This window comes from Silurus aristotelis, assembly GCF_946808225.1.
Source record: "Silurus aristotelis genome assembly, chromosome: 16".
Taxonomy (NCBI): Eukaryota; Metazoa; Chordata; class Actinopteri; order Siluriformes; family Siluridae; genus Silurus; species Silurus aristotelis.
This window is the reverse complement of record NC_139589.1, coordinates 17960105-17983668: the sequence shown is the minus strand read 5'-3', so window position 1 is coordinate 17983668 and position 23564 is coordinate 17960105. Positions and strand designations below refer to the sequence as shown.

The following is a 23564-nucleotide window of genomic DNA, read 5'->3' as shown; positions in this document are numbered from 1 at the left end:
TTCGATATTGTGTTTGTTCATGCACAAATGTAATGTGCCAAGAGAAACAAAAAGTTTCCTTGTTTTCATAAATACATTTTTAAAACAATAAACTGAACTATAATTAATGCAAACAATACACACCTCTGTGGGTCATATTTCTCAATATGATCAAAACTTTACACAAAATCTTCCATTTTTAATCACTACAACATCCCAGTTTGATCTGTCACAGCCAAGTCATGAACATCAGTGTTGTGCGTGACAGAAGGAGAGCCAATCACTCAGCAGCTATAACCTGATGCTGATAGGGCAGACATGTTTGTGTGTGTATGTGATGGGGAGTGCTTCCAAATTAGAAAATCAACATCCTCCACTCTCCTTCCATCATTCCTTAAAGACATTAAGGGTCAGACCTTGAGACATAAGCTTCGGCATGTGTGGCATCTGGTGGTGTGTCTGGATATCCAAGCATGCCTGTCCCTTATGTGCATGTGTGTGTTTTTAGGGTGTGTTTTGTGTCCCAGCTGTTAGATGTATCACTTTCACAGTGTCTCCGACAACTGCAGCTCTGACCTCGCCCTCTCACTTTCCAAAATAAGTCCCCTCAAAACATTGAGTAAGTGCCTGTGTGTGTGTGTGTGTGTGTGTGTGTGTGTTTCATCTTCCTTAAAATTTTTTTGGTGTAATAATTTCATACATGAATATACTTGATTCTAACCTTATTGAGCACAACGAACTTTGACACTTTCCTAACCTATTTAGTATTTATATTCCTTTAGACACCTTATAAGCTCCGCCCACAATAAAGACGATCATATTCACTGTGTCAAAATATCACCGGTCATACCAATCATGCCGTCATATTTCTCTATGCCTGTCTCACTCCCAGTCTGGTTTACTGTCCGTCTTTCTTAATGCTTCTTATGACTCCCCTTTTACATTTATTTGCTCTTAAACTGAGAATCTATGCACTCACATGCATACATAGGCATACAGAGAGAAAGAACAAGAAAGAAAGAGAGAAACAGACAGAGAGACAGACAGATAGACAGCATAACTTACATAGCATTCCAGTTTGTGTATGTCCGTCATTTCATAGCACATCCATGCTTATCTGTATCTGTGTATGTCAGCTGGACACAGAATAATTATGTGTGCTTGGTATGCGTTTTACTGTTTGTGAATGAACAGTGATTCAGCATGTGTTGCCATATGTCAAGGAATTAACTGCATGTGTAGTGTGTGTGTGTGTGTGTGTGTGTGTGTGTGTGTGTGTGTGCACGTGTGTGGGGGATTATTATATGTCACAGCTTACTATATACATTAGTGTGCACATGCTTTTGAACGAATTCCAATTTGTTGCACTTTTGCTGTGTATATTATCTAGTCATTAATGTTCAGCCATATATTTTATGCATTTATGATTTCACACTGCAATATAGACTTAGACATTGAATAAAAGATTAGGCATAAAAAACTGTAGGATAAGAAGCTTTTAACATATCATACAAATATTTTCCCTTTGAAGGATCCAAGGTGGTTTTCTATTAAGAGGCTGTGGCAACAGTTATTTTGGTTTCCTTCTTATCATTCAAGCAACATGATCTTTCCGCTTTGGTTGGAGATATTTATATGATAGGCTTAATATGTTTGAATGTTGGTAATGCGGAGAGGTCACACAGAAACACTATAATAGGGTGAATGAAGATGCTGCGGTCAAGGATCTCTGACAGCTTGGCCATGACCTCTGAACTCTTGGCAGCATGAGCATGTGTAACTGTAGACAAATCCTATGCTAGGAGAAGGATCTTATATTAGAGTAATCTCTTGAGAGTTCAAATAGTTATATTTCTTACTTTTGTTTCTGGGTATGAACATCACAATGCTGGATAACGGAGTTTGAGTAATGACTGCAATTACAAGCAAACATCAACAGAAAAGCAATGTTGCCAATTTATCTGCACTGGTTTTAGCCAGTCTTAGTGGTACCAGTGAGATTTGTCACATATAAAACAAAATTACCATTATTTCAAAAGAATGTTATATAATGATCTTGTTAGAGGAAAAGGAAGTCATCTGAATTTCCCCTGTTCTCACAAGAGTGCCAATATTACTTGAGCCCATATTTTTGGAATGCCTCGTGGACAAATCACTGTGGATTGTGATGTTGTAATGATGTTGTTAAATTCAGTTGTATTTTTGTTGTTATGATGTTGTTCGATTCAGTTGTATTTATAATATATAACACAGTAATATTTACTGTCACAAAGCATCTTTGTGTTAATTGGGATATACAGTAGCTTTGTATGTGTGATGAGCAAACTAGAGGTAATAAAGACAATAACATCTCCATGAGACAACAGGAAGACGAAATGTTGTGAGAAAATAGTCAAAAGAAAAGCAGTCCTCTTCTGGTTAACACAGGAGAGTGAGATTTTAAACTGTTACAATTCTACATTTCAAAATGTTGAAAAGATGTTTATTGTGAGCATCATAGTCTTTATAATTACAGCAGGGTGAGAGAAGTTTTGGAAACTCTCTAACAGGGTCTAAGTCTTTGTTTAATGTTCCTTATAAAGCTTCTAAGACCTCGACCTGTTTGTCTAAATTAATATTGACATATTTTTTGTATGAGACAGCATAGAAATTTTCTAATTAGTAATTTACAATATTAGACAGCTGCACTGGCGATATGATAATCGTGTTAAAGAGTGAAGAATCGCTAATGCAAGCAAACACTCCACCAATACACCAGCTGATAACTACAAAAATCTGAACCCCCACGCACACACGTCTATACTTGTGAGGTCTTACACTGACTTGACATTAGCACTGTATTTATTGAATCTTTTTTTAAAAAGTAAAAAAAAAAAACTTTTGTAAATGAAAATTTTTAGTAAATTTAACATTACAATATTTACAACCGTGCTAAAATGTTCCTTTTCAGATAAATTCTACACACATGCACACACCACGCAATCTTAAAAAGCACATATACTGGTTTATGTCCTTACATGCGCACATTAACCCACGTTAATACACACTGCTACAAGTTTTTATACAAGTTGTTTGGATTTAGATATATCCAATATATTTGTTTATTTAATTTAATTTACATTTTTCGTGTATGTATTTTGAACAAGCAAGGGGTGGAGCTACAACTATTTTACTTTATATACCAATAAGTCTGCCTTGTATTCAGACTGTTTTATTTATTTCTGAGTGTTATTATATTTATACTTATGCGTATGTACATATATAAGTGGGAAGATAGTTCTCATAGCATAATATCCTCTGGGACATAGTGACAGATGTGAAAACAAACAGACACACCCACTCACTAGAATTGTGTTTGTGTTTATATTTGTTTGGTCGAGGGGGTGCACCAACACAAATGTAAAAACGTACAATTCATTAAAATAGCAAAAAGTACTGTAGTTTAAATATATACATACATCTTTTAAAGTAATTTATTTTGCACTAGCATTATAAAAAGAAAAAAAATTTAAACATTAAGAAGTATTTAAAATGAAAGTATTTCATTTAATACTAGAAAAAAAACAATTAACACAATTTTACCCAATTAGCAAAAAATATTTTGGAAACAAAAAAGGAACTTAAATGGAAAGTTTTTGAAAAGAAAATGAAATGCGGGCATTTAATTTGAAATCGCACAAGTTTTTTCAGCAAATATATACAGTTTTTTAAATTACATGCAGATGTGACAAGTGTTTATATATATAACGGTCAATTACAGACAACAGACAATCGTCTTCGAAAATACCAGAACGGCAAAGACAATTTGTTTTTGTTATACACTGAGACTTTTAAGTATTATTTACTTTCGAATGAAACACACACACACACACACACACACACACACACACACACACACACACACACACACACACACACACACATATATATATACACACTATATTGTTAGAGGGCATTGTGGTCAGATAAAGTCCAGTACAGTTATTTGTTTATTTTGCCAACAAGCATCCTGTTACCTAAGCAAGATAGAATATTATACCTACACACACTTTGTACAACAAAAAAACGAAGAAGAATACAGAAGTCTTATAAATGAATACTATCATGATCCCTCACACAAAAGTACAAAAACATGTTTCTTATTAAGAATCACTTTTAAAGAAAAAAATATAGTTGCAAGAAATGTAAGTATTCACATACTGAATATTCACATACTTTTCAGTTTAATCACTAGATTTCTTAGATGGCTAAAAAGCTTTTTTCATTAATGAATAATTTTTTCATTAATTCATCATCTATAAATGGTCCAAGTTTATCCTGCTCAAAGTTGCAGTGGAACTGGAATAAATTATTGATCAATATAGTCTAAATGAAGTAGCTTGTGGTTGTTGTCTCAGAACTTTTTTCTCTGTGGGTTTACAATGTGTAATAGTTTTCAAACAATAGGCAGGTTTTAAGAGTTGTGACTGATTACTTTGTGACACAGTATAACAACAAGCGAGTTTGTGTTTACGAGTAAACAATAGTACGAATTTTCACATGCATGCATGCACGCACGCACGCACGCACGCACGCACACACACACACACACACACACACACACACACACACACACACACACACACACACAGAAATATGAAAAAACAAAGGAAAGAAAGAAAGAAAGAAAGAAAGAAAGAAAGAAAGAAAGAAAGAAAGAAAGAAAGAAAGAAAGAAAGAAAGAAAGAAAGAAAGAAAGAAAGAAATACACAGAAAAGCTGAATGTAGTAAAAGAACACACACAAAATGAAAAATTAGATAGTAAAAAAAGAGAAAGAAAGAAAGAAAGAAAGAAAGAAAGAAAGAAAGAAAGAAAGAAAGAAAGAAAGAAAGAAAGAAAGAAATGACAATTAAAAATGAAAAATAAAACATGAAAGCTAGATATAAAAAAATGAAAGATAATTGTTTTAAAAAGAATGTCTACAAGAATAACAGTTATAAAATGTCTGGTATAAACTCTGCATGTGTCTCTGGGTGTATGTGTTTACATGTGTATGCGTGTGCAAAAGATGTGCATGCAATTCCAATACTGATAGAAGCATGTGTATAATAGGGCTTTATCTGCATATGTGAAATCTCTTCTTTCTTCTCACTCACAGGCATGCTGAAAAAAGTGTGTTGATCTGATATGTACAGCTACAGACAAGGTGTGATGACATATGAATGTTCAGCCCTGAGGGTGTTATGCTACTTACACTTCTTGATGACACAACACACACATATACGATAAAAAAGAGATAAAAGAGATAAATAGCCAGTTTCTCAAAAGCCAACTGAGTACCACATCCTCTTAAATTTCTCATGTCAAATGTTTCAGTTGTTTTCATATATTTATATTGTTATGTTCAATTCAATTAAATACATTTTTATTTGTATAGTTCTTTTATCAGTGGACATTATCTCAAAGCAGGGATAAAGCGGTTGTAATTTTTGTATTTAAAATGTAAAAAAATTGTATTTTAAAGTATCTGTACTTTGTGCAAACATTTTCATTTTCAAACTTTTATATGAATACGATTTAATGTGTGTTTTTACTCCACTGAAAAATAAAGCATGCCATTTCTCACTACATTGAAGAGAGATTGCACTGTGTTAAACGAGAACCTGTTACGGACAACAACCAAACCCCTGCGATTTTTGTAAGACTTCTTTCACACTGTGCCTGTAACAACAAGTTCTCCTTTAAAGGTATAATGCGCAGGATCTTAACCCATTGACTTGCCTTAGTTATTCCAAGATCAGTACTTTTACTTTTGATCTTTAAGACATATAAAACAAAGTACTCATGAAGAAATATGCAAGAATACTTTTCTAGGAGTCATATCTAAACAGTAATTGCACCCATTAGAATGTGTATTATAATAATTAAACACAAAATTAGTGTTGAACCCTTTGGGGGAAAATTATATCTAAATACTTACAGTTCAATTTCACCCTTCCAAACTAGTTGAGGCAGTGAGAAACATGGATGAGACAGAGGGAGTCAGCGATGTAAACATGACTGAGAACAGAGAAATTCCTGATCAGCTGATCATTATCATCTTTTCTCTACTTGTGTTTTATATGCTGGTTAATATATTCATTAGATAACATCATTTGAAATTCTTTCATATTAATATGTTAATAAGATGTAAGGTCCAGTTACTAGCGTGACACTAAAACAGGTAGTTGTAAAGAAATATGTCAGAGCCCAAACTTCTTTACTTTAACTTGAGTGAAAAAGTGTAGTCAGTACTTTAATTTTAACCTGAGTCTTTTAAAACATGAGTATATGTACCTATACTTAAATGAAAGATTTGTGTACCTTTGTCATCTCTGGTCTTTCCACACAGGAACATGAAGACTTGCTATAAATACTGCTGTCATGAAGCCAACTGTCCCTCTCTTTTCTTGTGTGATATGCAATTTAAATTACATGTACACAATATGGAGCTATCTGTTTAGCAGCTTGAGATCACAGTTGGAGATTCTGGTGACTAATCATCCAAAACAGAGGATAGCGAACTCTCATTCTTTTTAATGCTTCATGTTTTGTATATTACACATTTCCAAAATGTTTACTACAGTTAATACACTAGAATTTGGTTAAGCAATTTCGCTGAGATTATAATGGGTTTTCCCTGTTTATTTAAATTTTATTAAAATTTTTATTTTTTATCCCCAATCCCTTTATATAGCATGCTATACCAAATGGATAGCCAAAAATAACTAAGTAACAACACTTGCTTTAATTTTTATTTAAAGCTGGCACAATGCCCCACATCTTATACAGCTTGCAGTTGCAAATGGACACTCCTGTTGACAACAAGAATACAACAAATATAACAAGAATCTTGAAAGCAGTCCAAGTTACTCTTTAAACGTTTTAACAACACCCAAACCTCGTTGGATGTGTTCTGACTTATATGATATATGATGAGTAGTTTTAATTGGCTGTGTGCCTGCTTTTGCTGCCTATGTTGGGTATTCTCACTAGATAATATGCTATGGATAAATGTGTGCTGCATAAGTGCAGAATACAGTCATGCTCACAATGCCCTGGAAAGGACATACAACATGGATATTGCAAGGTCTTGCTTATTACACTGGTAAATCAGTTCAGATATTTCATCTATCATCATTTATTCGTCTAAACTATTTCTTCTTTTGCCAGGGGTTAATTCAAAAATATCAACACTTGTAATACCACCTTTAATATCGAAAGAATCAATTCTTACATAAAAATTTTAATCATATGTACTGATTTTAAAAAAATGCTTAATATTTATTTATAATTATTATTTATTATTTGTGTAATAGTAGCGGCGTGATCATTAACAATGATATAGCTTTTAAAACCGCTAGTATCGGTATTAGTATCAATACAGACAATACTGAAAATAATTGCTATTGAATAAAAAAATAAAATAGTGGTATTGTATATCCATTTTGCTTACACGAATACACAAACTAGCTTGATTGTAACCTTAAATATCATTTGCCTAATTTATTTTCTGGAATTAAGTTGTGATTGACTACTTGCCTGTACCCTCATTTATCAGTGGACACACTTCATATGACTAGTTTTTTCCAATTAGTTAATAGTTTTTGATTGAAACATACTTTGCAACATACTACATTATGTAATGTAATATAATATAATATACAGTAGGTAAATACAGGGTATTCTTCTAGCTATTAAGCTACTAGCTAGCTATTAAGTTCTTAAAATGTTAAAATATATGAGTGCTTTTGTTTGTTTGTTTTTGTTTATAACATGTTCTTTATTCAGATGTACTAATATTTTTATGTAATGCTACAAGACAAAGGTGTAGTGATGCTCTTTTCTATTTTGCTCAAAAGAACATGCTATACATAAAACCACAGGAAAGTGAAAATTTCAAGATTACAAACCCACTGCAGCCAAATACAACATTTGTGTGGCAACTTCACTTCACCACAGTTTAATTATGTTGTAACAGTGCCTACAACAGACCCTTGGCAGACATCTGAGTACTCCTCAGACAGCTCCTCCACCATAAATGGCTCTTACTTAGGATGCCCCTATGGAACAGGAGCTGTCAGCGGGATGCTTTACAACCAGAAATATTGGATGTGTACCAGATCAGAAGTGCCTAATGACAATACTATACCGGTACAACCTTAAAATTCTGCTGCTGGCTGCCAGATGTTTTGAGGTTCAGGGTCTTGTCAGACTCCAACAGTTACTGCAACATCCCAAGAAGTTTGTTCCCTATTGGACTCCAATACAAAGTGCTCTGTTATACTTACTTCTTAGTTCGGAATCAGGATGACAGGTTTTTTTACATTTGGTTTCCTTTTCTAGATTTAATCTAAGACTTTTGGTTGCTAAAAACTTTTATTTTTAGTAAAGTAATAGTGAAAGATATAAACACCATGCAACATGTACAAGCCATGTACATGTACAAGCCATGCAACCACAGGGCATGTTTATGGTGATGTATCTGTGATCATCATAATTTTCATGTTCCCATTGCCCTTAAAAACATATGCTTTTCAAGGTTTGCCTTAGGCCAGGTGTTGGCCATGCGATCCTTAGACCAACTGTTCTTCTCCCATGGAGGAAAGACACAGGGGTTCCTTTTGTCCAAACAGAAGCTTGCCCAGTCTTTAGATGGGCTGGTTGCCTAGCCTGTACTGTAACATGCAACCGTGCACCTAATGTCTACTCTTTATGAACATTATTTAGACACCTCACTTCAGAAAACCTGGGATGTGGCTACCTGGGAATCAGCATGTGCTTTCCCAAGAGTCTACATTAGCCCTCCTGGTGTTGATTGCATGCTATTCTTTCTGAGCTCATTTATGTTAGTTATAAGATGATTTCTGTTCATCACATTGCACATATATTTTATTCAGCTGGTACACATCATCCTCAGTAAGTTTTGTATATTAATGCATTTTTGGTGTTTTTTGTCTTTTCCAGCTGGTGCTGGCAGGGGGGAAATTTCCTAGGATAGATGAATGAATGATAGCAGTGTTCATTGCAAAGTTTCATCATATTTTAGGAAATATTGGCATGTAAGGGCATGAGAACAAGGAGGTATCTAAGTGTTTCTCACCCACCCTGGTGATTCTGTTCTCTGGTGGGTGTGCGTGTACAAGCGTGTGACTGGGAAAGTGTTATGTTTATCTTGTTTCTCCTTCCACACATTTGGTTTCGATAAACGGTTCAATAAAGCCATAGCACAAATCTTAGACTTAGTCGAAAGCACACATATACACACAATTCACATACCCTGCAGTCTTATGCTCTTGCTCAGACCTGTCGACCGAAACTTACATGCAAAAGAGTGTGTGTGCAGGTGGGAGGGGTTTACAGAGAATTATGGAAGAGGCACTTAGATCCATTCGCTTGGCATTGCTGCAATGCTGTAATGCTCTGCCTTGACCTGAAATGAAATTATATACTTTTTCAGTCAATACTGTGTGCGCCAGGGAGGGTTTTTAAGTTTCGGTTGTTTTTTCGGTTGTGTATATGTGCAGCACATTTAAAGCAAAAAGTGGAATAACTAATAATATTTTTATATAAATATCTAATAAACAAATGTCAGTGATATTATAATACTGACCAAAATAATAAACGCAACACTTTTGTTTTTGCCCCTATTTCTAATGAGCTGAAGTGATAAGACTTTTTCTATGTACACAAAAGGCCTATTTCTCTCAAATATTTTCCACAAATCTGTCTAAATCTGTGTTAGTGAGCACATCTCCTTTGCCTAGATAATCCATCCACCTCACAGGTGTGGCATAACAAGATGCTTATTACACAGCATGATTATTGCCACTCTGTGCAGTTTTATCACACACCACAAAGTCACAGATATCACAACTTTACGGGAGTGTGCATTTGGCATGCTGACTGCAGGAATGTCCACCAAAGCTGTTGCCCTCGAATTGAATGTTCATTTCTCTACCATAAGCTGTCTCCAAAGGCGTTTTTGGAGAAGGCGTTTTTTCACAACCACGTGTAACCCCAGGACCTCCACATCCAGCATCTTCACCTCCAAGATTGTCTGAGACCATCCACCCGGACAGCTGCTGCAACAATCGATTTGCATATTCAAAGAATTTCTGTTTAAACTGTCAGAAAAAGTCTCAGGGAAGCTCATCTACATGGCAAGATGTTGGCAAATGGTGGCCACACCAGATTCTGACTGGTTTTTGGACCCCCCGAACCCCCAACACAGTAAAACTGCACATTTTATAGTGGCCTTTTATTGTGGACAGCCTAGAGCACTGTGCAATAATCATGCTGTCTAACCTGCAATAGTATATATTTTCCTTAATCCTAAATTAGTTTGGATTTGATATTGACATTTAAAGTGTATTTAAATGTTCTTATGAATATAACAAAAGGCCAAACCACCTTAGCTTCCTAGCTTTATGTATAATGTAGCTAAAGCCAGTCCTCCTGGTCACAAGTAAGTTGTGCTTCTGTTTGTGCCTGATATTTTAACATTGGATTATTTATATGGATTTATTCACTGAACATTTTGGGTTACAATGTGTATTTATCCCTGATGAGCAGCCATGAAGACTGTGGCAAGGAAAAACTCCCATAGATGTTATGAGAAAGAAACCTTGAGAGGAACCAGACTCAAAAGAAGAACCCATCCTCATTTTGGTGATGTCAAGAGTGTGATTATAAATCTTTAAACAATACAGAACACTGGAGAGAGAGAACTAACATGAGCACTGGAATGTAAGATTATGAGTAATGTCCTTTCTACCTTATAAAAAAATCTGTCATATGATTATGACTTAATATTATTATTACATACTATTTGACAAAAGCAGAAATAAGCCTCAAAAGATTGTTAATTTGTAATTGATACAGTGTATATAGTATTTTGTTTAGTGCTAGTTTGAACTATGCAAAATGAGACAGGCACTACAATGTGCCTTGTCATTCCTTAAATGCTTTGTTTTTTTGTAAATTTGCTTGGTGTTTGTAGATTTCTATGCCACCGTATTTGTATATACAGAATAAATTACAAGGAATGCTTTATGGAATGCTACTGTTTGAGGAGAAACAAAATCGTTTGAGTCTGTGACACTATAAAATCACAAATGTTACACATGTCTGCAGTGTTTCTTTATTTATAACAGGGAGTTATACAATTTATATTGTAGAGTCATCTTATACCCAATAATAAATAACATAAATACCAGGAATGTCATCAAAACATCAGTTCATCTTAAGGCATTGACTCTCAAAAGGACTTACATGTAGGATTCTTACTTTTCATTTCAATAACTTCAATCCATTTCTTCATAAACCAATTAAAGAATTAAATGCAAAATAAACAAGAAGATTTCTTCTGTAGTTCACTTGTAAGATATTTAGATAATTAGAGCTCCAGGTACAGTACTGGAATGCTATTGTTTTTTCGCTCAAGGTTTCATTTTTGCTTTATCCTTCCTTAATTGTGCAGAACAACCCATATGTTATATAGGGGGATTCAGCTGGCGTGATGGTGGCACTATAGTGCAACATTAAAACCTTTAACCCTTATCTTGAGAAGGTCATTTTAATCATTATTAGGAGGCTTTTAAATTTGCAAGAAATAGATTTTAATTCTGATTAGCAGTGAGTTTTCATAAAACTTTATAAATATGTATATTTATGCCCTCTTTATTGTTAAGTGTAATAGATTAATGAGTTTATATGCTAAATATTTTTCTAAACATCAATTACTAAATGAATAAACTCATTAAATTAATAAAGTTCTCATTTTATTTACTGATTTATCAACTAAACTATGACCATAACTTATGACCTAAAACAAATACTATTACAGTAATATGTTTGTTTTATATTTTGCAGGTCAAAAAATGTAAACTGTAAGTAAAAGTAAGTAATCCACAACTAGTAACTATAACTATTTTAGTAATAGTTTCTATTATCGACAATAATGTTACAATTTAGAAATGAGCAAAGTGTCTTGATTAACCGTACAAATAGCTCCTTAAATCAACAACCGTTAATTAGCACAATTAATTACATGAATTAACTGAATGAGTGCTAAAACTATGCTAACAACACAAAACAATCTTTTACAAATATAAATATCATATGCCAAACTTCATAACCTGATACATTGCAAATGTTTTATACATGTAAATGTAGATTACAAAATCAATAAACAGACATTCATTAAGAAAAGAAAATATTTTCCCCTTCCAAAGTAAAAGACAAAAATAATGAAACATTTACCCGTTTCATAATGATCAATTTAAAACGATTAAGTATAATAAAAATAGAAGCTGGTCAATTATAATAATGAATAATATCACTCCTACTCCTCCTCCTCCTACTACTACTGATAATAACAGTAATAATAATGATAATATGATAACTTAATAACAAATCTTTAGAAAGAATCATAGATTATACACTGATTTAAAATCAGCTTAACCTGGCTATATTGTCCCCATTATTTATATAATAATAATAATAATAAGAAGAAATAAAACTATATATATATATATTTACATATACAATATATATATGTTTATTTATTAGGGCTGTCAAAATTAACGCAAATTCATTTTAACAACACTAATCACTAATTTTATTAATGTGTGATTAATGCAGCGCACATTTCTGTTTGACCATTTCTATTGAAAATAGAACTAAATAAATATAAAAAGATGCGAAATCAAAACTTTCAACCTAACAGACATTCATTACAATGTCCTTTCTTTACTCAGATATATATACATATAAAAAAAATAAACTCCACCAAAAAAAAAAATGTTTTAATCACTAAACATTTGTTTTACTGAACTCTCAAATCAAGCACCAAAATCTGCAATGATGCACATATCCGGCAATTAAAACCGTCCATGTGGAAACATAGCAAAAGTTTCATTTGGTGTCCTGATGATTTACGTGATTTAAAACACCATAACTACTTTAAAACATTTATAAGAATATTTTGTCTTCATGCTCTATGTCAAGTATATATATACTACCAGTCAAAAGTCTAGACACAGCTTCTTATTCAATGTTTTTTCAACCTTGTATATTTAAACCGAATACAGTGAAGTTATGACGGAATAAATATGAAATTATGTTGTAAACAAAACCATGTTAAATGAGCCAGAATATGGTTTATATTTTTGATTTTTCAAAGAAGCCACCTTCTGTTTTGACGACAGCTTTCCACACACTGGCATGCTCTCACTCATTCTCTGATTGTGAAGGCCAGGTCATTTGCTGTAGCAATCCATCACTCTACTTCTTAGACAAATAGGTCTAACATAAACTAGAGGTGTGTTTCGGGTCATTGTACTGTTGGAAAATAAATGATGACCCCACTAACTTCAAACCAGATGGAATGTCAGTGTAAAATGCTGTGATAGCCATGCTGGTTACTGTAAGTGTGCCCTCAATTTTGACACAAACAGGGTCACCAGATAAGCACCCCTACACCATCACATCTCCTCCTCCGTGCTTTACAGTTGGAGGCATGAATTCTAAAACGCCGTCCGTTTACCCTCTCCACATCTATCAATGACATGGTTAGAACCATAAAGCTTAAATTTGGGCTTTATTGATCTAATGCCTATTCCTTGTATTTCTTGGCCCAAAAGCAGATTGACTCTGTACCCACACTTCTGTGCACAAGTCAAATGATGGTCTAAATAATTAGTAGAAAGGCTAGGAGCTTGACTTCATTTGAAATTTCACTAATTATCTCTTGACATGGTACACCCATAAATTTAAAACAGTTCTAGTTGACAATCTGATAAGTGAATCTAATGAGAGAATGCCATGAGTTTGCCCAGCTGTTTTGAATACTAAATGCAGCTTCTTTTGACAATCTTTAATAAAAAGATACTACATAATTCCATATCTGTTCTTTCAAAATTTGGATGTCTTCAGTATTAATTTACAATGTTTAAAAAAAACAACGAAGGAGAAGGTGTTTCCAAACATTTGACTGGTATCATGTCATTATAGCGATTTTATATTCTTTACTAACACTGGAGGCAGTAGTATGAGGTAATAAGGTCCTGATTTCTGTCCTGAAGCCAAACTCTTCGGCGCCCTCTACTGATCAGACTATAGTTGTAAACATATCAGACATATAATATAAATATAAATATTTGTAAATATAAATATAAATATCTGTATCCATCTGTTTATCCTAGACATGCTGCAGACTTTTAAATGAGGTCACAGTATAAATTGCACTAATTCTTGATTGAACTTCTAAAAATAATGTTAGCTTTATTGACCTCTGCTGGTCATCTAATAAACTTCACTTCAAAAGCAATAATGAAATCACGAAGCGGTCATTTGAATATCACCATCTTTTTCCAGACCAGTTCAAACCAGTTTTAAGGTGTTGGAGAGTTTAAATAGATGTGTGTACACAGTTTCAAGAATAAGAATCATACTACCAAAGAATTATCTGATATTGTCAATTGATACATTGGTAATGTAAAATTCCCTAGTCAAGCAGTTCTCAAAACATTAATGTTAATCATTATTTGGCTAAGTGGACTCAAGATGGCCGAATGGTTGGCACAATACTGTTTAATAATGCTTTTCAGCTTTTAAACATGTACCTTGCTTTAAACAAATCTGGAAAATAGCAGAGTCAACCTTTGTGTCTTAGTTGCTTAAGCTATTGGTTTCATTTGCTGGGATTTGGACTCATGACCTATATAACAATAACAATAACAAATGTGACTATATGTGACATATGACTATGTACCCATGCTGCCATTTTGAAAGAATACATATTACGATTGTTTCCTAAAAAACATAACATTGTTTCCTCAAAAACTAAAAAGAAAGGCTATTTATAGTTTACTTATATTTATAGTTCTGAAAACAGAGTAAACAGTAAACAGTTAGACCAGCTGGAGTTGGTTTGACTGAGAAGTTCCGTCTTGGTGCCATAGGATTGATCCAACAATTTACAGAAATCTCCAAACTTAAACTTGTAAAAATTAATTTCAGGGCAATCTTAAATGGGGTTTAACTCTGACTTGTCCGAGTTGTGTTCTCATCTGGAATGTGAGCAAGAGGATCTGGCCGAATCAGGAACCTGTCAGAACATTGAATATTTTTTTTTCATCAGGTTTAAACAAACACAATTTATCTGACAGTTAATCAGATTATTGCAGTATTGGAAAGCCATAAAACCAAAATATTATTGTGTTTTTCCTCTAAATCCAGGATGTAACAAAAATATAATTAGCAAATATGGCTTCCCATTTAATATGGTTTAATATGGCCATTTAATATGGCAAATATGGTTCCCATTTAAAGAATAATTGTACCAGCATTAGCTATAGAAATATTTTTGGTACATACACAACATCGTGTAGCTGAAGAGGAGTGTCAGGGCCGGGATTAACTAGCACGTAAGAGAGAGAGTTCTGCTGGTCATTCAGCTCACCTGCAACAACAATTAGACATCCCATCTGTAACGATTATAAGTAAAATGTATTTTGATATGATCATATTTATACTTTTTAGATGTCACAGATTACTTGGATGATCCGCTGTGGCGACCCCTAATGGGAGAAGCCGAAAGAAGAAGAAGAAGAGATGTCACAGATTACTTATAATTGGTAAATAGCAGCAGATTTTACGCCAAAGGCGACTGCTAAACACATTTCGCTCTAATTTTATAGAATCACCTTTTTGCACTGGAGTTTCTTATTGTTCCTCTTTATGTGCCTATGCAAGATGCCAAACTTAAATTGATGTCTTTGAAAACTGCCCTCCTTTTAGTGTTTATTTTGGCATATCAACACCATGGTACTCTACATTGATGTGACACTCTACAAGGACTGTATAAGCTTGGATATTATTTAGTGGTGTGATGCTCCAGGCCATCTTTGCTGCCACTGTTATCCAGTTGTTATCATGCCCTATCTCCAAACTCCAAACAGTCATTATGGTGAATGGAGGTTCAAACCGAGAATGGCTATAACTCTATAAATAAATGTTCAGTGGTATTGTGATACAATTATACAATATTAAATATTATTAAAAAGTAGACAATGTTTAAAAATATGATACCTTGTAAGTAACCTAAATTAACTCTGTTCATGACATCACTGGCTGTCAAATTGGTGACATCTTCTGCAGAAAGGAACAAACAGTGATGAAGAGAGTGGAAAATGAGAAAAAGAAAGAGAACAAGTTAGTGAATTGACAGATGGAGAACAAAGCACAAATGCAAAATTAGCAAAATTTGTGTTACAATTATGTTTGGATTTCTAAAATTATTATTAGTTTTTGATAAAACAAAATCAATTACTGGTAGTGGGCATTTTCAATATGTATTTACTGAATCCTGTGTGTAGGCCTAGGTGCTGCATACGATGCCTGACAAGCTCCGTTAACTCTGCCCTCTCTGAGAGCCGAGACACTCCATGTTTGATCTGGGTGGAGAACAAAGTAGAGTCACCCCTCTTCATGGCCCGCCTACTCAGACGCCTTGTCCAGTGCATGCTCTTCCTTCTCAAAACTGAGTGTTCTGGTTGGTCACTTCCTGAAAAACTATGAATCAGTACTTTTGGCTCCTCGCCTTTGTCCTTGGTGTCTGCCCATCCTTCTGTGCATCCTTGGGACTTAAAAGAAAACAATAGAAAAACAATTAACCAATTTTAAGATTTATAATACACCAATTAGCAAAGGTCAATGTCACTTAGTTTTTACTTTTATGGTTCACTTCCTGTTTCCATCCTTGACCCCACTATGGGATCAAGGAGAGTATAAGCACGTTATCAGTTTATCACATGGCTTTCATCTGGAAAAAACACTACCTGCTCTCTTTCACATACTTAAACACACAAATGTTTATAATAGGCTAGGTTCACTATGACTGACAGGGGAGAATTCTTTGAGATCATGTCCGACTTTGCTTCCTTTTACTCTCAGCTAGTAAAAAATTGCTTTTACTCATTTACAGATATCAGATATACAGATGTTTTTGAAAAATTATTGGATTTGTTCTATTTGATACAATATCTTTACATGTTTTATGATATTTTAAGAAAACCACAAGCTAATGGCAGCCGCATTTCTTAGGGATTTTGGTAGTATTTAAAAAGTATGCTGAAAATAAACACAAGCATAATTGTGTTTTATAAACCTTTGCACGTGGATTGTTACACATTATGTGAATATTAGGTATGGGGAAAAAAAATAAATACAGTACATTTAACTGATGAGTGTATGTGTGTGTATGTGAGTGTGTGTGTCTGTCTTTCTGTCTTACCTTAGATGACAGGAACATGTGGGATTCGGTGCGATAAATTCCAAAAGGGATCTCAGAGCTTGTGGAGCAAAGCTTCTGGAACAGTCTTCCATATGTTCGGATCCACAGGTCACACTCACGTACATGCATCTAAATGGACACACACACACACACACAAACACACACACACACACACACACACATATATATATATAATTATATATATATATATATATATATATATATATATATATATATATATATATATATATATATATATATATATGTGTGTGTGTGTGTGTGTGTGTGTGTGTGTGTGTGTGTGTGTGTGTGTGTGTTTGTGTGTACATACATACACATACAGCACACAATTTATTACAAATTATAAAAAGAAATTTTGCGATGACATTTTTGAAAACCATTTGCAAGGATTTACGTCGAAATCGGGTGAATGATGTAGGCATGACAGGAATTTTTTATATACGGTGTCCCTTTTAAACACTGTTACCCAAACCCCTTATGTTGCTGCTCTGTGTACCTTTTTACACATTTAAACTTTACGAAAGGTATACATTTTACACATTCCGTCCAATTCACATTCATACAGATTTGTACCTTGCAGTAACTACAGCATTTAAAGCAATAATTTACACACTTCTCTCCACAAATCATCTTCACACTCACATTTCCAGACAAACACAGGTAATCGTGACTCACAGCACACAAGTATCCTGATCCAGGTGTGGTGTCGAGGCCAAGCAGCAGACGTGTAATCGAGATCATGTAGTCCTTCACAAAACACTAACAAACAAATGAAACAAAAATATATCTGACAGCACATTAGAATTGACCATTCAAAACAATCCAATCCATGAAAGTTTTTTTTGCCTTCTGACTGATGATTGTGCTATAGCAGACACTGACATGGCAGAGCTATATTTTATATATATAATTTATTTATTGTATCTGAAATACTCTTTTATTCCTTATTTAACTGTTTATGTCCACAAATGTAAGTAATAATAAACTGCGTTAATAAAAAATGACAAGCATTTTTATCTTGTGTGTGTGTGTGTGTATGTATATATATATATATATATATATATATATATATATATATATATATATATATATATATATATATATATTATAAAAATATATATACAGTGGGGCTGTCAATCGATAAAATATTTTATTGCAATTAATGGAAAGATTGTCATGCGTTAACTCGTGATAAATCGCAACTTAATCGCACATTTTCATTTGTTCTAAATAAGCCTTACATTATCTTTATTAAGTTTTTAGTACTCTATCGAACATAGCCATGGACAAATATGTATGCTTTTATAACCGGGATGACTAGGCATGATGGCGGATTAGAGAATCCATACATAGTCTTTATTAAATGTAGACATGAGAACACAAGACATAGAAATAGAAAAATATGGAAACACTGGCTGGCATAAACAGAACATGCAACCCGTTAATTAGTACGTTAATTCACAGCAGTGAATGACTGAGTGAGAGAGAGTAAGTGACTGAGTAAGTGAGTGAATGAGTGAGTGAGTAAATAAGTGAGTGAGTGTGTGTGTGTGTGTGTGTGTGTGTGTGTGTGTCCCTTTTAAAGTCTTCCTGCTGTGAACTGGGTGAATTGGTTTTATATATATATATATATATATATATATATATATATATATATATATATATATATATATATATATATATATATATACAGTGAGGAAAATAAGTATTTAAACACCCTGCTATTTTGCAAGTTCTCCCACTTAGAAATCATGGAGGGGTCTGAAATTGTCATCGTAGGTGCATGTCCACTGTGTGAGACATAATCTAAAAAAAAAATCCAGAAATCACAATGTATATATTTTTAACTATTTATTTGTATGATACAGCTGCAAATAAGTATTTGAACACCTGTCTATCAGCTAGAATTCTGACCCTCAAAGACCTGTTAGTCTGCCTTTAAAATGTCCACCTCCACTACATTTATTATCCTAAATTAGATGCACCTGTTTAAGGTCGTTAGCTGCATAAAGACACCTGTCCACCCCATACAATCAGTAAGAATCCAACTACTAACATGGCCAAGACCAAAGAGCTGTCCAAAGACACTAGAGACAAAATTGTACACCTCCACAGGGCTGGAAAGGGCTACGGGGAAATTACCAAGCAGCTTGGTGAAAAAAGGTCCACTGTTGGAGCAATCATTAGAAAATGGAAGAAGCTAAACATGACTGTCAATCTCCCTCCGACTGGGGCTCCATGCAAGATCTCACCTCGTGGGGTCTCAATGATTCTAAGGAAGGTGAGAAATCAACCCAGAACTACACAGGAGGAGCTGGTCAATGACCTGAAAAGAGCTGGGACCACCGTTTTCAAGGTTACTGTTGGTAATACACTAAGACGTCATGGTTTGAAATCATGCATGGCACGGAAGGTTCCCCTGCTTAAACCAGCACATGTCCAGGCACGTCTTAAGTTTGCCATTGACCATTTGGATGATCCAGAGGAGTCATGGGAGAAAGTCATGTGGTCAGAGGAGACCAAAAAAGAACTTTTGGGTCATAATTCCACTAAACGTGTTTGGAGGAAGAAGAATGATGAGTACCATCCCAAGAACACCATCCCTACTGTGAAGCATGGGGGTGGTAGCATCATGCTTTGGGGGTGTTTTTCTGCACATGGGACAGGGCGACTGCACTGTATTAAGGAGAGGATGACCGGGGCCATGTATTGCAAGATTTTGGGGAACAACCTCCTTCCCTCAGTTAGAGCATTGAAGATGGGTCGAGGCTGGGTCTTCCAACATGACAATGACCCGAAGCACACAGCCAGGATAACCAAGGAGTGGCTCTGTAAGAAGCATATCAAGGTTCTGGTGTGGCCTAGCCAGTCTCCAGACCTAAACCCAATAGAGAGTCTTTGGAGGGAGCTCAAACTCCGTGTTTCTCAGCGACAGGCCAGAAACCTGACTGATCTAGAGAAGATCTGTGTGGAGGAGTGGGCCAAAATCCCTCCTGCAGTGTGTGCAAACCCGGTGAAAAAACTACAGGAAACGTTTGACCTCTGTAATTGCAAACAAAGGCTACTGTACCAAATATTAACATTGACTTTCTCAGGTGTTCAAATACTTATTTGCAGCTGTATCATACAAATAAATAGTTAAAAAATCATACATTGTGATTTCTGGATTTTCTTTTTTAGATTATGTCTCTCACAGTGGACATGCACCTACGATGACAATTTCAGACCACTCCATGATTTCTAAGTGGGAGAACTTGCAAAATAGAAGGGTGTTCAAATACTTATTTTCCTCACTGTATATAAATATATATATATATATATACAGTGAGGAAAATAAGTATTTGAACACCCTGCTATTTTGCAAATTCTCCCACTTAGAAATCATGGAGGGGTCTGAAATTGTCATCGTAGGTGCATGTCCACTGTGAGAGACATGATCTAAAAAAAAAAAAAAATCCAGAAATCACAATGTATGATTTTTTAACTATTTATTTGTATGATACAGCTGCAAATAAGTATTTGAACACCTGAGAAAGTCAATGTTAATGTTTGGTACAGTAGCCTTTGTTTGCAATTACAGAGGTCAAACGTTTCCTGTAGTTTTTCACCAGGTTTGCACACACTGCAGGAGGGATTTTGGCCCACTCCTCCACAAAGATCTTCTCTAGATCAGTCAGGTTTCTGGCCTGTCGCTGAGAAACAAGTTTGAGTTTGAGCTCCCTCCAAAGATTCTCTATTGGGTTTAGGTCTGGAGACTGGCTAGGCCATGCCAGAACCTTCATATGCTTCTTACAGAGCCACTCCTTGGTTATCCTGGCTGTGTGCTTCAGGTCATTGTCATGTTGGAAGACCCAGCCTCGACCCATCTTCAATGCTCTAACTGAGGGAAGGAGGTTGTTCCCTAAAATCTCGCAATACATGGCCCCGGTCATCCTCTCCTTAATACAGTGCAGTCGCCCTGTCCCATGTGCAGAAAAACACCCCCAAAGCATGATGCTACCACCCCCATGCTTTACAGTAGGGATGGTGTTTTTGGGATGGTACTCATCATTCTTCTTCCTCCAAACACGTTTAGTGTAATTATGACTCAAAAGTTCTATTTTGGTCTCATCTGACCACATGACTTTCTCCCATGACTCCTCTGGATCATCCAAATGGTCATTGGCAAACTTAAGACGTGCCTGGACATGTGCTGGTTTAAGCAGGGGAACCTTCCGTGCCATGCATGATTTTAAACCATGACGTCTTAGTGTATTACCAACAGTAACCTTGGAAACGGTGGTCCCAGCTCTTTTCAGGTCATAGACCAGCTCCTCCCGTGTAGTTCTGGGCTGATTTCTCACCTTCCTTAGGATCATTGAGACCCCACGAGGTGAGATCTTGCATGGAGCCCCAGTCCGAGGGAGATTGACAGTCATGTTTAGCTTCTTCCATTTTCTAATGATTGCTCCAACAGTGGACTTTTTTTCACCAAGCTGCTTGGCAATTTCCCCGTAGCCCTTTCCAGCCTTGTGGAGGTGTACAATTTTGTCTCTAGTGTCTTTGGACAGCTCTTTGGTCTTGGCCATGTTAGTAGTTGGATTCTTACTGATTGTATGGGGTGGACAGGTGTCTTTATGCAGCTAACGACCTCAAACAGGTGCATCAAATTTAGGATAATAAATGTAGTGGAGGTGGACATTTTAAAGGCAGACTAACAGGTCTTTGAGGGTCAGAATTCTAGCTGATAGACAGGTGTTCAAATACTTATTTGCAGCTGTATCATACAAATAAATAGTTTAAAAATAAAAAAAAATTGTTTTTTTTTTAGATTATGTCTCTCACAGTGGACATGCACCTACGATGACAATTTCAGACCCCTCCATGATTTCTAAGTGGGAGAACTTGCAAAATAGCAGGGTGTTCAAATACTTATTTTCCTCACTGTATATATATATATATATATATATATATATATATATATATATATATATATATATATATATATATATATAGGCAACCCTCAATATTTTGCGGTTCGAACAATTCACGGGTTCTCATTTAGAACCTAACAGTATTTTTCGGACTATAAGCCGCTACTTTTTTTCCACGTTTTGAACCCCGTGGCTTATACAACGAAGCGGCTAATTTATGAATTTCTTTCGTTAAAGCCTTTGTAAAGTTCATTAGTTTTAGTGTAGACATTTAGCTTATAGCTTATTTATGTTCAAAATAAAAATCTTTGTAAAATTCAGAGGGGTGCGGCTTATATATGGTTGCGCTTAATAGTCCGGAAATTATGGTAACAGAAAGTTGCGGATTATCCTTAAATTTGCTGGAATCCGCAGCGGGACCGAATGTTTAGGAACGTTAGGAATACCATTTTAAACTATATTTTCACTAACAAATTTCCTAAAGTTTTTAAAAACATATTATTGTATTAAAGTGACAATGTCTAGATGAATTCACTAAGGTACCATAGAGGCATAGGGTTTGTCCAAAATTCGTGGATTTTCAGAACTTGTGGGGGGTCTTAGAAAGGTCCGGGGGAACCACTGTATATCACTGAATATGATTTTCTATTAATATTATTTCGTAAATTCTATTAGATTCCTATATAAAATTTGTATTACTTTATTTATTTAATTATTTTTATGTTATAGACCAAGCATTTCGCTGCCTTCACTTTTCAATGTCAGACCAATCAGTACACCACATATATAATTAGATTTCACAGTGTGTATTTCTCTTTTGGCCTCTTACATAAACACAAAAACACTCTATTATGTTAAAAACTCACACCTGGTAGAGGAGTGTATCCAACATGCTGATGCTGAATACTCGGCCGGCGGCGAATGGCAGACGGAACATGAAGGCCAGATTGGAACCTTTATCACGCTCCTTCTGAAGAAAACCCGCACATACACACTCCAAAATAAATGCACACACAGACAAGAATTCAAATGTAGGAGCAAAGAGAGAAGAAGAACTTCCACTGTACTTCATTCAAAAGATTTTTTTAAGCAAGACACTTTTATATAATCTTTTTATTGTATGACTTAACCTTTGCTCACCTTCTCCAGTTTGGACAAAGCCAGAGAGTAGCTGTCCTTTGCTCTGAATTGCATGAAGCGCATATTGGACGGGTGAGTCAGCTCTGTAATAATACTGAGACTAGGGAACAACCTAGAAAGTGTTTATTATTATTGTTATTGTTGTTGTTATTATTGATGTTGTTGTTGTGTAAAAGGCTTTTGAGATTAAATT

The 23564-nt window shown here is 35.0% G+C and overlaps 1 protein-coding gene and 1 long non-coding RNA gene across 6 annotated transcripts in view; one reads left to right on the top strand and one right to left on the bottom strand.

Annotated features, from left to right (window-relative positions):
- LOC310738697 overlaps window positions 1–23564 on the top strand; it is a 159053-nt gene that overhangs the window by 80856 nt on the left and 54633 nt on the right. The gene's annotated exons all lie outside the window — the stretch shown is intronic.
- Window positions 14262–23564, bottom strand: part of kcnt1a (potassium sodium-activated channel subfamily T member 1a) — a 39870-nt gene continuing 30567 nt past the window's right edge. The window contains exons 24-31 of one of the 5 annotated variants that reach the window (XM_083563887.1): window positions 23372–23483; window positions 23100–23225; window positions 17994–18077; window positions 17298–17426; window positions 16335–16647; window positions 16094–16156; window positions 15380–15464; window positions 14262–15110 (exon numbers count right to left, since the gene is read on the bottom strand). In XM_083563887.1, the coding sequence (XP_083420013.1) occupies window positions 15041–15110; window positions 15380–15464; window positions 16094–16156; window positions 16335–16647; window positions 17298–17426; window positions 17994–18077; window positions 23100–23225; window positions 23372–23483 (982 nt within the window). In that variant the 3' untranslated portion in view covers window positions 14262–15040. The remainder of the gene's footprint in view (window positions 15111–15379; window positions 15465–16093; window positions 16157–16334; window positions 16648–17297; window positions 17427–17993; window positions 18078–23099; window positions 23226–23371; window positions 23484–23564) is intronic. The other 4 variants (XM_083563890.1, XM_083563888.1, XM_083563891.1 and 1 more) reach the window with 4 other exon arrangements.